We start from the raw sequence: 16,144 nt of genomic DNA on the forward strand, positions 1-16,144 counted from the left end.
CACTTATTGAGGACAAATCGCACACACTCACGCCCACGGCGATACCTTCAAAAGTGTTATTTCACCGGAAATAATAGAGCCGTTCTCGTGCGAGTGAGGACAATCGTGTCCTTTGCGGCAAACGCCAACATCGAGCAGTCATATTCCGCTGCATGATTGATGCCCGCGTTCGAAGAAGCGCAATGGCGTTCATTATTTATCGCCGCGTGTAAATGATGCGTCGACCGTTCGTTCTAAGGTTGCTGTGCTGGTGCTGGTGCTGACGATCAGCCTGTTGACCAGCGGTTAGGTTACCAAGTGCCGGCCTTCAGGCGGGAGATTAGACGTATTGATTGGCCTAGTTCATAGCCCCACACCAGCTGACAGGGATGTTCTGTTGCCGAGGAAATTACGTTTTCCGCGACGAGCACGAAGAGGCGTTTGACGCTTGCAACAGCTTCCAATAAGCGTCTCGAGCTGGCTACATAAGGCGGGTATCTATTTACCTTCCGATAAGCGGCTGTTCGCCTGAGAAAGCTAATCACACGGCAACGAGAAGGAACGGCACTTGGTAGCCGAACAAAAAAAAAACGGCGAGAATATTGAACCATTACCGATAGGCCCGAGCACCGCGTGTGTTTGACGTGTGGTGCAGATAAAATAGGTCGCTACTCGGAACAACGCAACGAGCGTAACAGCGTCTGAGTGGAAATCGAGCACCTGGCGTTGGGAGAAAACTCGCCGCCATCGAGTGTCAAAGAGGGCGTTTGCATACAGACAGAAGCCGTGAAGTACTTCGCAGCCTCCCTGTACGGTGCCTTTGTTGCGGCGTTAGGTTGAATAGGCCTCCGGAGCTCGTGTCAAACCCTCTTACACCAACGCCTTTCTCCAAGGTACGATTTTGGAGCCACGTGTATTGTGGCGGGCGAACGCACAACCAGCAAAGTGGCACTAATCGGACTAAACTGATGAGTAGCGTTTGGGGAAATATTGACGCTTTCCCAATGTTTGCTCTTCGCGTAATTGAAAAAGACGTAGCGGCGTCTAACGCGGACCGAGTGAGAGCTTGGCTTAGTACGTGTGCTTGCACACACACACACACACTCACACAAACACCTGCTGCAGAAGCAAACGTTATGCAAACCGACTCCCGGTTTCGCAAGGGGCTATCTCGACGAGGACGATGGAACCGATTGGTGAAAAGCGAAAAGCTGAAGATTCGACCCCTTAAGGCGCACACGCCGTAAGCTAACGAAGCTTACGTGCGACATTGATCGAGGGTGAACCACCCTTGGGGTGAATTCTGGCATGATGGCGCTTTTTTTTGTTCACCTTCACCCTCCAAGGATTGTTGATTAAGCCCTCCCGTACTTTAGGGCGTCACCGTTTGAACGGAAACATCCAACCAATTATGCCCACCTAATTACTACATGATGAAGCGATTTTTATTTTCGCTCTCTCTCTCTCTCTCGCTCTCCCTCACACCCGAAGTGCCTCAGTGAACTTCAAATGACCTTGGCCCAAAATTGCGCAAACGAAATAAATGGCTAAATCAATCAAGATGTAAGACGAGGGCCCGCACCGGAAACACATCTTTCCGATTATCGCGAAACTAAATCTGCGTCAGGAACCTGTTCCCATGCACAGCCCACCAGCCGGCGAGGGGCTTCAAGGGCTCGGAAAAAAGTCATTAGCCACGGTACGAAAGCGGCCGGCACCCGCTCCGGGAGTATGATTTATCAAATCGGCTCGTTCCCGAGGCGAATTTCAAACCCAACATCCCGCCCAGGTTCGTTATCGGGTGTGGGAGTGGGATATATTTTTGCAACTGGCGTGTTTTCGCCTGCGAGAAGTTGGCCACCGCCTGTCGGTCAGGCAGGACGTCATTAAACGGCGGAAGTGAGCTGGTGCTCGTTTCGCGACCGTGCTATTTGCTCATTGGGAACAATTTCACATTTTTCGTGCCATGCTCGGGGGCTGTTTTCGTGTCTGGTTTTTCTTGGGAAAAACCTATAAATATGCTGCCGTTGGCCTGTGCGCGAAAACGGTGTGCATTTTTCATCGCCCCATCATTGCCTGTGTGTGTGTGTGTGGACGACTGCTCCGCCTTAATGTGGTCCTGCGTTTGCTGCCATTTACATTCTAGAGGGTCAGCTGGAGGTGGGCCGTAAGTGGGCGAGAAGTGAGTTATTAATTATTAACAGCATAAATTTAAAAACCAAATTTTCAACTTCAAGCGCTGGTGGTGAGAGGGAGCGGGGCGGGGGGGGGGGGGGGAACTTGCGCAACACAGGCATTTTGTTAGCGGCATTCTTCTGGCTTTGCACAGTGAAATCAATGGTGGAAAACTGTGGACAACTATTACAAACTGAAAGCATATCGCACAGAAAACAGCAAAAAAACATAATTTTTTGTTCACAGCTAAATTTTTGTCAAAAATGTACAACTTTTTGCTTGCAAAAAATGCCAAATGTGTACTTTTTTATCACACACTTCTTCTTATCGTTGACTCAATTGTATTTTTGGGCTACTTTATAGAACCATTTCTCATAGTGCGGGTCCGTTCTAAGTTCCGCTTACGGAGGGAAAAGCTAACTTTGGTAAACGCTAGTTAACACTCGTGCTTGTCATTTCATTTCGGTCATGATTGATGCTCCAAAACAGTTGTCCTGTGCCCACACTCACCCACACATCCACACATCACGGCGCTCTTACTACGTGGCCAACGGTACTGGGCGCCTCCATCGAGATGACGCTGAGAGAAGGCTAAATTTGGAAATTATGTTAAAACCCCCAAACCGAACAACGCCACGCCCCAGCAAAGGGACTGTATTTAATGTAATAAATTACTCTTTTGAAGGTACTGATGAGGGTATTGAGGGTGGGCACATACAAAGGCACCCGAAACCGGTACACGATCCAACACCGATCCAGCTGGAAGCAAGCTTTAAGGTGTGCGTTGTCCTTAAAGCCGAGTGCCGACCCTGATGATGGGGTTTTTATCCTCCCATCTTCAGCAGAGAAACGGATTTGCAAAGTTCCACATCCCCTCGTGGAATTTTGGAAAACTCTTACGGAACAAATGCCAACTTCCTGGATCGCTCGCTCTACTTCCCGAGCGCCACCTAGGCTTGGGAGCACGAGCAACACACAAAAAAAAAGCGAAAGGGCAGCAATTTTACCGTGAGTGCTTGCGAAGAAAATTGCGTTTCAATCGCTTTTATTTAAGGTCCAAGCCTTTTTCTTTTGTTTTCCATCTCACCTCCCCGTTATGTTCGCTCGCGCTCTCACCCGGCGCAATTCATTGTTCCGAGATCCACGCCCGGCACAACGCTCCAGCTGGCGAATGGCAGATATCGAAGCTATTTTTCCCTTCCGGATCGCTGTCACAAATCGATTGCGACGGAGAGCCTTCATCGACACGAGGCGACGTATATAACCTTCTTTTCTATTTTATTTTTTTGTGTGGCTCCACTCAGTTCGCAAAGAAAATGCAGTCTAGGGTATGTTCGCCCCCTTTTTTTGTCCCAACCAGCCACCCTTAGCGCTGGAACCCCTTCGAGAGCGTTTTTTCCTTCGCGAGCGCGCGCCAGACGGGTTCGTCCAAAATTTATGTTTTCCTACAGTTTCATTGGATTTCGGATTGGATCATCATGTATGCATCGCAACCAGCCCGGGCGGGCATCGCTGCACTCGACACGTCAAGCACCGGCAAAAGGGTTGCTGTGAATGGATTTATATTTGATTTGGTGACACCCGTCTAGCCTCACCGTCGGGTCTCGTTTGCGCCACGGGTTGTGCGGGCTTTTAAAGCGAACGAGCATAACCGTTGCTGCAGTATTCATCCGCGCCGGCATCCATGTTTGCCGGTTTAAGTGGCCCGGTTTTACGTGGATATAAGCGTCGTTAGTTCGCGTGCTTTCCGTGCTTGTCTATTCTGGTTCCCGTCGAGTGCCTTGAGGATATTTTCATCGCTCGGCAGCTGTGAATTTACGGCCACTTTTATTCCACCAGTACCATTGCGCTGTAATGTCTGTTTACAGCCCCAATTAATGGTCGATTTGAGTGGCCGCTTGTGGGACACTTTCCGGCATGGTTTAGGGGTAGCAAAACGAGCAGCTGCCTTTTAAGAAGAAAAAGGGCACTAAAGAAACAGTGGGGTAAAGATGCTTTGCTAATTAAGTACCAAATCTTTTTTGCCAAGTTTTTTTTGTGTGGCGATAATGAGCAATTTACATCTCTTCGTTTTGAGAAATGTCACGTGATAGAGGTTAAACACCTTTAAATATTTATGACACATTGTAGTACTATTTTCAGGTAGCTAAACAGGCAATTTTGTTAATTAACTTCCAATTTTTTGTTGTAAAATATACCTATTCTCAGAATATTATGCCATTATTAAATTCCAATATTCTCTGGTTAGAGCATCGAGTGACAGTCATTTAATTAATTACCAACTCGTAGAAGTGTAAATGTTGCTTGTGTTCAAAAAAGAACAATGTGCAAACGTTCCCTTTCCGGAAGCTCTCACATACATTTACCGCAGACATGTAATTAATAGTGCCTGGTAGCGACCAGCACTTCTGCTGCACACTCCATCATCACACGTATCTGTGAATTTCGAGCACAAAATTATGAAATTGAGGATGCAACCTCTCCACACCAGCAGTACAACGTTCCTCAATTAGCAAATTAGCCTATAAAATATACCCCCCCAGCTCGAAAATTCCAAATGTGAAGGAAAAGTTGTGATAGATTATTAATTTTCTGTCTAAGTTGTACTCACAGCACAGTTGTTTTTATTTGCGACACAAAGACAACATCAGTTAGGGTAATGGAATGTGTAATTCGTGAAAACAACGGGGGGTTTCGCTAGTCTAGCATTATTAGCTCGGGTTTCGAGTTGAACATTTCTGGCCCATGAGGAAACTGAGCTAATTGGATCCCAGGAATACCTTAATAATTGTGATTCAATTTTCCCCGAAATTATAATAAATTTGTTGGCCAGTAGAAAATGCATTCAATAAGCCACAACCATTTGTTTGAAGTTGAAACGAATTCCAACAACGACAGGAATGATGTTAATTATTACTTTGGTTTAAATAGACACAACATTAATTATGCAACTCATGATGGTGATGAAACATCGGTTATATGCCTCTCATTATTGCTGCTCACAATATGCTAGTTTGACATGGTGTTTGGACGACGTAAATAACAATCAATACTCTCCGCATCAGCAGGAAGCATTTCACAGAATGCTGCAGGAAATTACCACATCGACTCAATCCCGACGTTCTGTTGATCAGTTGTCTGAAATCAGATCCTGAATTGTCATAAAGAGTTTGATGAATCGAACATTGATCGCCTCCATTGTTCGGTTGAATAACTTTGGGATTTAAGGTAGATGTGAAGCATTCGAATATGGTATTAACTTCAACTTGATGGAATGTAAAGCTCAATGACTCCTTTATCTTTAGCAATTATATTCGTAAGGACCTTCAATACATGAGCACATTCTTGGTTATCTTGCATAAAGTCCACATGAAAGTTCCTTGTTCAAACATACGAGTCTCAATGAACACAATCCCTAAGAAATCGTTTTATATCATCGAAAAGCCCTTGTCGAATCTCCAACAACACGAATAACAGTTCGCTATTGTCGTCCTTCCATTCCAGCACCTCGTTCGAGCACAAGTACCGGCGGCATGTGAACGAGGGCGAACCGCGCAAGAGCCACCGGGTGTCCGCTTCCTATAGCCAGCTGTCCATCCGCATCACCGAGGCACTGACGAACAACCTCGGCCGGATAGAGATCACCTGTCTCGCCACAATTCCAGCACACGTCGAACCAGGCGAGCAGTACGCCGACTACAAGACTTCACTGATCAAGCGTGAGTAGCGCCATCTGGCGAGCCATTAGAATAAGCGCGGTCTTAATCCTTCGGTACAATCAAATCTTGCCTCTCAAGTCGGTAGGATTCACACCCCTATGTAGCCGGAAAATGGGCGGAAAACCACCCCATGAAAAATCCCAACCACTGGCTGCAGATTAAATGAAATCAACTGTTGACAATCGCCCACCGGAAAGTCGGCCGCGCGGATGGCCCCATTGTGAAATGGGGGTGGAAAATGCCATTTCCCGGGCGCCACTTTTTTGTGCTCGATGCCCAAAAAGGGGTCCATTTTCCACTCGACAAACACCGCTCGGGCCAAGGCAATTGGGTAGTGCGAGCCTTTTGGTGGAGGCGTTGGAAATCAGCAGAAGATTGCCATCTTCTGCGTGGGCAGCCTCAATCTCGACCAACCGAAGGGTTTTTATTTATTTTTATTGCTACTCGCTGCCTCGCAGCTGCGTAATTATTTGCTACCGAGTAGTAATGCCGGCTCGGTGAAGGCTGGAATGCATACCGAAGCTCGAGCTAGCTCTACGCTGGCTGTTGCGTGGTGGAAGAGGATGTTTGCCCTTCATGAATCTGCATTAATTTCATTGTTGTGTCTTTGAGCTTTTTGTCTTGAGACACTTTCTCGAGAAGAGTTTGTAATTTAAATAAGACCCAGTCGAGCGTTTGGAATGATTACGTTGAGAGCATTCTCGAGAAGATTGTGCTAGAAGATTGCGTAAGCAACCCTCGTCACCTGTATGCTGGAGGTTTTAAATGTAGTAGTTTGCATTGCTTGCTTGTGTTTGAGTTTTATAATAATTTGTAGATACCAAATTTGATAAATCGAACTGAAGCTTTAAAATAGCTAACGAAAAAATGTTATAAATATAATTATTATTACTTTTATTACTGATTTACTTCAATTTGTATCTTTCATTACATTGATTATCCTTATTTTTGCGTAATTCTCTATTTCTTATAACACATATTTCAATGTTGTAACATTTATCAATATTTGCATGAACATTTGCATTCACAATTAATGTGCATAGAGATCTTAAATTTATTATGTAGAGCATTTTCAAACACTTGTTTATTGATTCTTTTGTTATTTGATTTATTGTCTTATAAGTTTTATATTTTATACATAGTTTTTTGTTTTTAGATTCAGAAACTAGTTCAACAATGTATTATGAAACACACGCAAGCCATTAACTATGAGTTAAATGAGTTCAATAAATTAAATGCAATTAATTGAAAATGTTCCTTTATTCCTCTGTTCTTGGGCTTATTTATTGCCCAATAAGCTATCTAAAAATTACCCGAACAAATTCACCAACCACTGCTGCGTATTTTGCGTAAAAAAGTGTGAGACCACTTTTCCTCGTCACCAACACCACCACGCTAATAGACGCCAACGCCACAAAACGCTGAAGGGATTGGAAATCTCACCCAGACGGACACGTCGGAACAACCCCACAGAAGGGGTCGGTTCCGCTTTTTCTTTATCTGTTTCAATGCCCCGGCACTTCCTTCCTTCCCGTCAGATCCACCGCTCCACTTCCGGCAGCACCGTTTCTGTCCACCATCATTATTCCAGCGCAGCGATTCCAAAAGACGGAAGCGCACGCCCGAAGACACCCCTGGGTCCGAGATTTCCCGTGTCCTTTCTTATGTATCTTTTAATTTCACTTGGCTTCCAACGTCATTCCATCCCACTCTCAACCCCCGGGATTACCACTTCCGGGTCATTGTTTCACGCCACCCACAGCACGCTTTTCCGGACGCACCACGATCGCATCCGAGGAAACTCGTCATGGAAACTTCTCCACCAGACACTCCACCTCGCACGCACTTCAACCCCACTTTGCCCTTCAAACCACCCCAAAAAAGGGCACCACAAGAGGTCAAGGCACACCCCTCGGGGTGGAGAGAAAATGGCAGCTGTACTATTATTTTATGCACTCCACCAGCACACGGCTCGGAACGCGCCATTCCTTCCGGCGACGGTTATCGCTTTTTGTCGAGTCGCCGCGAACCGATTAGCAAGGATAACTTCTCGTCCGATGCGGGATGCGAGCAACGATCTCGTTTTCTTCCAGCGTAGGTTGAAACAGAGCGAAGAAAATACGACGGGAAATGTAAGGAAACGAACATAAAGCTTATGCTCCGTCGAGGCGAACGGTTGTAAATAAAACCCACCCCGCGCGCACTTATCGCAACGAGCGCTGGCCAGAGTGACTAGCATTCATTTACAAACGCAAAGTTTGTTCTTGGACGGCGACTACTGATAGGGTGTTGACTTGTTTGTCGAACGCTTTAATAGAATTAAAAAGCGCTCAAACAACGACGCTCCACTGCAAGCACTTAGCGGTGTGCATCGAATGCGCGCGTGGGTGTGTCTTTTGGGTGGAAAATAGAATGGAAAACCATACTAATTTTCTTTCCATTAGTTCGGAGTCGTTCTCGTGCCGCGCAATGTGTGGATTTTGTGCAAATTTGCGTATCATCTCAGGGTGGGTGGCGCTTTTCTCTGCTCGTGTCTGTATCAAAGTTTAAAACATAGTATAAAAACCGTTTGAGTGAATATTTATAAGCATCACATGTTAATCAATTGTTAACAACAATAATCCAGATTCTGATGGCTTGTAGTTACACTAACGAGATACTTTTTTTCAGTTTTTCTACATTCACTCACCCACCTAAATGAGACAAAGCGTTCAGTGGGAGGAAAAAAAATCATGCTTAAAATTATAGCTATCAAAGCCCACCTCACCGAGCCACAGATGCCCTAAAAAGCATCCTCAAAAGAGTGAAAAAGCCCATCGAATGAAACTCACAAGCGCTTGCTTTGTGTTGGTGCAGAAAAGTGTAAAAGGAGACGAGAGAAGTTCGAAAAAAAAACCACTCCTACTGTGCTTTTCCAGACTTGCTGTCTACTTCGAAATGACTTTTGGCGACGCACAATCCACACGGCAGCTGCTGGAGTAGTAAAGAAGTGTGCGTAGAAAACCTGGAAAGCTTTGCCAGCAGCAAAAGCACCAACAGTACGAGTGGAAATGATAACCACTCGCGATTGAATTCCACGTCAAAGCGAGTGCCAGCTGCAGTGGGCATTGGCCGTGTTTTCCACGCTTTCCCAACACGATTGCCTCCACAGCAACAAAAAGCAAACACTCAGAAAAACAAGAGAAAAGCCTCCTCCACAGTGGGTGGAAGGTTGTGTTTTTTCGTTTGCTGCTCGTTTTTCTAGCCTGACTTTTTGTAGCTTCCCAGCTGCACTCCGGGCGCGTGAATGACCACAGGCCGGAATGGTGGTTCGCTTCGCATTCCGTTTGTGCAGGTCGCAGGACGAAAGGACCCCCGGGTACCGGAACCCGGGACGGAACACGGGTTTGCCGGGGAGATTGTAATAAATTTATTTCATTCTGCTAATGTCAGCCAGGCAACTAGTGGAAGCGCCTGGAAGCGTCCAGCTGTCTGTTGGGTCCATCTCCACGAGCTTGCCTGCGGTTGGCTGGCATTCACTCTTGTCTTTTATTTCCCCCTTTTTTTCTGCGTGTTTTACCTCTTCTGTTGTTGATGTGGCCTACAGGGTGGGCAGAGAGGGCTGCAAGTTCAGCCAAGCCCGAGGCCCACTCTGCGCAGGACACCCGCAGTGAGTGAGCCAGAAAGAAAGCGAGAGAGAGAGAGTGAAAATGGTCGGAAATGGAAGCCCCCCGTCAACGGCAGTCCTGGCGGTATGAAGCTCAGATCTCTCAGTGGTAGGACATTCGCCCTTTGCCCTCCACTAAAGGGTCGTTTCTGCTCGCCCAACTAGTTTCAACTCCTGCCGGGTGTGGCTGAAAAGTGAGGTTAAAACGAAAGTGCACGGATGCGTCACCGACCTCGGTTGGATTCGCGCTGGAGAAATGTTCTGTCAAAACTTGCCCTTCCGAGGGTCTGATGTTGGCGGTAGAGTCGCCTTAGGGTGTGCACAAACATTCGCCTTGCAATGGAAATAAACACCAGCATATGGGGAGGGGGATGATTTTCCACAACCCCCCACACTGGTTGAGTGGAGTGGCTTAACTTTTTCGCTCAAGCACATTAGGATCGCTTTACGCACGGGTTTGGCATACGATCTGCCTTTCAAAGGTGCACCCTGAGCGTGGAAAATTAGGTGGAAAACGGGCTGCTACCTTCGTGGAGTAAGGACAGTTTTCTTTTCGTGTTAAAAGGGGAAATAAACATGCTTACCAAAATTCCAAAAATCCAAAAATAATAACCAAATTTGTCGTACATCATCGAATGGGCGAATGCGATCGATGTTCCGTCCTACTCCTTCTCCCTCGGTTTCCCGATAACCAACTCCTTCTGGAAAAACTGCAGACAGCCTGATTAAAAATAAACAGCCAACCTGCCAAGCCACGCGAGCCGCCGTTGAAACGAAAGTAAACGAAAAACCGGCTCGCTCAACCACCATTTTCCAAGAAGCAATTAAAGCCGAATAATGTGCACCTTCCCCTCCCCCCAGTCCCCACGGGCCGTTATCCACCGCACGCTTTAGCGGTAAACTGGCGCACGGAAAACCCTCACCGGGTGAGATTGATTGATCAACGGAAAACATCGAAAGCGCAGCACATGTTTGTCACGCTTCGCGAGTATGTGCGACAGAGAGAGAGAAAGAGACAGGGTGGGCAAAGTGAAAAAAAAGGAAAAAAAAACACCACTAGGGGGCTGTGAAAAAAATATGCCATCACCATGAAAAGCCTGCACGATTTGTTTGCCCTGTTTAGCTCGTTTTTCTTGCCGCTTCAAGAAAAAGGTGCTTAGCCAAGCAAGCAATCCGTCCTCGCGTGCCACCCTCCCCCCCCCCTAAACCGACCGACTGGGGGCCGCTATTTGCAGCAAATGGAACAAAAGCAACATCATTAGCGAGGAAAAGGGTTCCTTCCCCGGTGTGGGGGAGGGCGCGGTTGGCGCCCAAGGAAAAGGAAAATGAAGTATCCTCTTTTGTGCTTGACAGCGAAGGCATTCATCATTGTTTATTTATCTTTGCTCCAGTCGGTTTTCCCCCACTCCCCCCCAACTTTCCACCACGTGAGGGATGGGTTTTCCACCATTTTCCCAATTCCTGCGTCTGCTGCCAGCCTGGGCCGGGAAGCGCAACAGGATACGCCACCGTTAGGATGCGCCTCTTGTAGAATCGCGGTCGCATCGACGTTGACCTCGAGGTTGTTTCCCCTTTCTCTTTCACTCCAACGCGCTCTCTCTCTCTCTCTCGCTCAACCCCCAAGACTGCAGCATAAATGGCGGCATCCGCGCCAAACGATTCGAATTTTCCGACTCACTTCCGGGCGCATCTGTTCACCGAATCGTATCCGTTGCTTACATCGAAGGGCTCGCGTTTCCGGTTCCGGGAGCTTTTGTTTTGTTTTCCTTAAGTTTCATTGGCTCACGCCACACGCTTGAACCACCCTCGATGATGGATGAAGCCGGACGAAAGCGCCAAACTCGCCCCCCCCCCTCCCCGAAAGCTCATAATCCATCCACCCACGTGGGGCTAGGTTTTTTAATAGGTTTCTTGTGCGGGAAGAAACACGCTCACAGCGATTTGCTTCCGTCCTGCCGCAACAATCGCACCTCACGTCCAGCCATTTAGCGTCCGGTCATTTTCCCGTGCTGGGGAGGTTTTTTTTTTTTCCTCCGACAGACCGACAACATGGCGGCACTTGTGTTGTGTTCCGAATTTAAACCTGATAATGATTGCCACGGTTTACCGGTGGTTCCTTCGCATGCGAACGTTTCTTGTTATTGCCCTCCTTCCTGCGAGCTGTCCTAATCCCTTCTGCCGGCGAACAGGCTCGGGCCCTTCACCCACGCGGGTGGGTGGGAAAAGCGGAAAAAGGGGAAAGAAAAGAAGACAAAAAAAAACGGAAAGCACATTTTCTCCATTTCACATTTCCCTTTTGCGCCGTTCCGGTTTTGGCCGTGAAGCAAATAATCAACCTCTAATAGCTTTCATTTGTCAAAGCTCTTTTACTTCTTACGTAATTTGCCTCCTTTGCCTTCCCCTCCCCCCCCCTCCCCTCCCCACCTTCCAAAACCGCGCCACCTCTTTCTCCCCCGGCAACCGTCTAGTGTCTGGGAGAAATCCCACGCCGGGTCTCGGGGAAAAATGCCCGGCTTTCCCACCTTCAGCAAAACCGTGCCTTATCCGTAATGGCGTGGCGGTCATTTTGAAAAGCAGCTCATTTCGAAAAACGACTCCCCGTCGGTGGAAATTCAATTAGAAAACATTGAGCACAGCAACACGGCGCGCTCTTTTGCTTTGCCCTTTTTTTTTTTTTGTACCCCCAACCCCTATTCGTACATGCACCATTTTTCGTGTCTGTCCGCCGGCTTGTAGGTTGTTTTTTTTTCTTGCATTTGTTTTCCTTCCCAGTCCTATCTTGTGCTACCCCGGTAAACGATTTCTTTTTTGTTTGCTTAATTTTTTATCTCCAATCTTTGGAAGCAGTGAGTGTAGGGTGGAGCGAATGGGCAAGGAAAAGCGAATGGCGAGAGGGTGACGCCAAAACCCCCTCCAAGGCAAAAGTTACAAAAAAGAACACGAATCGGGAGTGCCCCCACCGGGGAGTCCTTTGTCATTAAAAGTTGCGCAAATAGCGCCTGGTCCGGGGCTGCTTTCCATTTGTACCGGGGCCATTTTATTGTGCCGATAAAATGGAGGCTCGTGGAAGTGTAAACAAATCGTACCGTGCCGGTAATGAACGCGAATGCGTTATTGCTTCCATCTGCCGCGTTCAGATTGCTTTGTTTTTTCGGTTGTTATTTTTATTTTGGCATCCTTTTTAAGGCCATCTATATGGCACACAGAAAGCACAAATACGTTCTTACAAGCAATAAACGGCACGGCTACAATACGGTGCCTTGTGGCGCAATTCTGACAAATTCTGTGTCAAGAGCCTTCAAAAAAGGAGCAAAAAAGAATTGTATTACTCACAAACATACACGCGGGTACACACACACGGACTACAAATAGCTTTACGAAGCCGATATCATTACTAAAAAGATTGGCCAAATCTGGCTTATTAATTTTGTAAATTTATCAAAACACTCAGACTTTTACATAAAAAATCAATTGAAAATAATGAAGCTTCTTCAAGCTTATGTAAAATTCATGAGTCAAAAGTAAAAACTAGAAAAAAAAGTAAAAAAAAATACATGTTTCTACATAATGTACATATTTTTCTGTGCTAGCGGAACAACAGAATCACATTTTAATGGAAACAAACCGATTTTTAGCGGTTCTTCCATTACCGCTTTTATTTTTGCAGATTATGATATTATCCTAAAGATGTTGAAAAACATTATTACATAATTTTTATTAGTTTTTATGTTGCAAAAATAAATACTTTGTTTTGTTATTATTGCACAAAAGCAGATCCAAATTTCATAAAAATAAAAAATAATTCTTTAACACTTAACAGTGTGAAACCTCTGTTCATCTGATTGTTTCTTAGCCACACAGACTATAGTGAATAAAATTCTCACGAATCAATGTATTTTATAAATTTCATTTCATTAATCTTATGAGCTCTACTGTGAATTGTTAAATGTTGTAAAACACTTCAAAGGCCAAAAACCCCACCTTTAAATTGATGCGTATTCATTCGCTTTATATGCTAAACATTTCTTGAAGAATCTTCTTTTGAATTGAATCGAGCAATGTTTTGCGATCTAAAGATATACAGATTATGCAAACACGTGTCAGTCTCAAGTGACCGATAATGAAGTCAGTTCAAAAGTGGCCCTAAATAGCGTGTCTTATGCGCACAAAAATCCATAAAGTCTACTCAATGCACTCCGCAGCTCGCTCAGACGGAATCATTGTCGACAGTAATTGGTTAATTTTCCACACCACATGTATTTTTATGGTTTGAGTACAACGCATTTGGCTCAGCAATTTCACGCCGTCTTGCGGGCACAAAAATAGAAAGTCAATCACCATTCGTGGGAGTAGAAAGTGCGGAGCGAATGAGAATGCATGTGAGTGAGAGAAGGAGAACGAGAAACAAATTAGGTTGAGGAACAGATGTTTTTCGAAACTCGGAGCTCTTGCGTGCAGTGCAGCAAATCGGTTGCAATTCCATTCCGTGAATCGAATTTAGACTCTCAAATTAACTGCCGGACAACCCTTCGGTCGCCTTAAATCTGTCTCGGTTAATGACCCTTGCTCAAGGTTTGCCAGTTTTAGAGCAGCACTGGAACGCGCTACCCCGGAAAACAAAGTCAACATTACCGTTTGGCCGCTTACATTGCGTGTCGCGTTTGCGATCGATTTCTTCACTATGAAAGGACGAACCCATTGTCACCGCCCTTTTCAACCGTTAGGGCGCAACCATTTTGGGCGCATTTGTGGCAATATTCCCACGACGCTTATTAGCCGATAATTACGGTGACCGTTTTCTGGCAGCTTCCGGCTTTTTTCCCATTTTGCCCTTCGTCGTGCCGGTGCTCGAAGCCAAAGGGCAGCCGAATCCTTTGTGGGCGCGTTGACGCCTGGAAAAAATCCGCCAGCATCCATTTGTTGTAATGCGATTTGAGCTGGAAAACGGGTGGGAGGATTGGAAATGTAAACCTTAACAGGCGGCGTGGATGAGCAAACCGACCCAAAATCGACAACAATAAGCATCGATAAACATCGCAGCAATGTCTTTTGTCTATTTTACTTTTACGGCTTCGAGCAGCATAATTGCCGAACTTTTGCAGCAACATTTTCGCACTCTGCGCCGTTAATCCGACGTACTTTGCGAGGACTTTTCGTGTTCCTTAGGGTGCAAGAAACAAAAGCGAGTGAAAAAATCGTCTTAGTTGGGGAGAAATCTCGGTGATTGTTCAAAGCGAATGATAGGTTACGGAAAAAGTAATTTAACATACATGAAACACATTTTACTTAACAGAGAATCAATTTTTATTCATCCAATATTTTATGTTACATGTTATTAGTATTTATCTCTTGATTTCCATACATCGTTTGCAGTGTTACAGCTTGGAATATTTCTTTATGCTTTTTTTATCCATTGGAATATTTCTTTATGCTTTTCTATTTAACTGTTTTGCTATCACTCATATACAGAAAGTTCTTTTGCCATTGGCCAAATCTTTGTTTACAGCTCTCTGTTAGTAAATTTATATAATCATTTATAAAAAAGAATCCATTTGAGAAATAACCGTTCCAAAGTAATATATATTAATTTGGAAAACCCCTTTAAACGTTTGAATCTGACACTCGTTATTCTTTATTCAGCCGAAATGTAAAATTTAATAAGTTATGTTGACAAATTTAAGTATTTTTATTTCAGTCAAAACAACTCATTTTCTTTTTCTTATACCTTTTTTGCATCATACATATATGAAGAGAGCTTTTTTTTAGGCTGAATCGTAGTTTTAATGATTGAAGAAGTATTCGATGCAAAAAATATAAATTTGATTTTCCATCAATCAAATAAAACATCTTCTACGAGATGAATAGAACCGAGGCGATGAGAAAACTAGACCGAGCTTTAAATAGAAGATACGAATGGAAAATGAAGCTTAAAAATGAAGCCAAAAATTATTTATTTTGTTTGGATCTTTCGCTTGATATGGCTCTACCCAGTGAAGTATCAAATTGTCGAGTACTTTCCTAAAAATTCTTATTCTTTTAAAGGCATAAAAAGGGAGACAACAGCTAATTTCTATTACACGCAACATTACCTACACCAATGTGCCATTCGTCGCCATTACAAAAGCTTTCGTTCTTATCATAATTCTATCTCATTTTCTCCTTTTCTCTTCTTGTAAACCCACAGTGGACATCGAGCAGAACGATCAAACGTCTCCCCAGCCGTCAATGAGTGGCATGGCCGCCCTTGGCAACTCTGGTGCCGTGCAGAACAGCTTCCATGCGGTACCCGTCCGTAGTCGCTCGGCTCTGGCCCTTGCCGGTGCCCTGCTTGCCCTGGCCAGTGCCCATCGTCGTATCCGGCCGCAGCTTGTGTAAATTGAACCTCTCCTCCCCCACGCGAACCGGCCCCGGGTACAGCCCTACTTGGGTGTGTGGGTGTGTGAGTGCGTGTGCTTAGTTTTCTTACATTCCTGCGCATTTTTTTCCCCACTTTCGTTTTTCGTCCTGCCAAGGGTCCTCCACGTGAGTCTGCTCAGTGTGGCCCTTTGTGTGCGCGTGTGTGTGTGTTCGTGTATCGTCGTGCATTGGTGTGTATGTGTGCGTGAACGGGTGTGAAGGTGTGCGA

General features: G+C 45.4%; 1 protein-coding gene across 1 annotated transcript in view; it reads left to right on the forward strand.

Moving 5' to 3' along the window:
• Window positions 1-15,894, forward strand: part of LOC128728774 (uncharacterized) — a 101,229-nt gene extending 85,335 nt beyond the window's left edge. The window contains exons 8-9 of the mRNA XM_053822420.1: window positions 5,659-5,873; window positions 15,704-15,894. Of these exons, the coding sequence (XP_053678395.1) occupies window positions 5,659-5,873; window positions 15,704-15,894 (406 nt within the window). The remainder of the gene's footprint in view (window positions 1-5,658; window positions 5,874-15,703) is intronic.
• The last annotated feature ends 250 nt before the right edge of the window (window positions 15,895-16,144 follow it).

The sequence above is a fragment of the Anopheles nili genome, chromosome X, assembly GCF_943737925.1.
Source record: "Anopheles nili chromosome X, idAnoNiliSN_F5_01, whole genome shotgun sequence".
Lineage (NCBI taxonomy): Eukaryota > Metazoa > Arthropoda > Insecta > Diptera > Culicidae > Anopheles > Anopheles nili.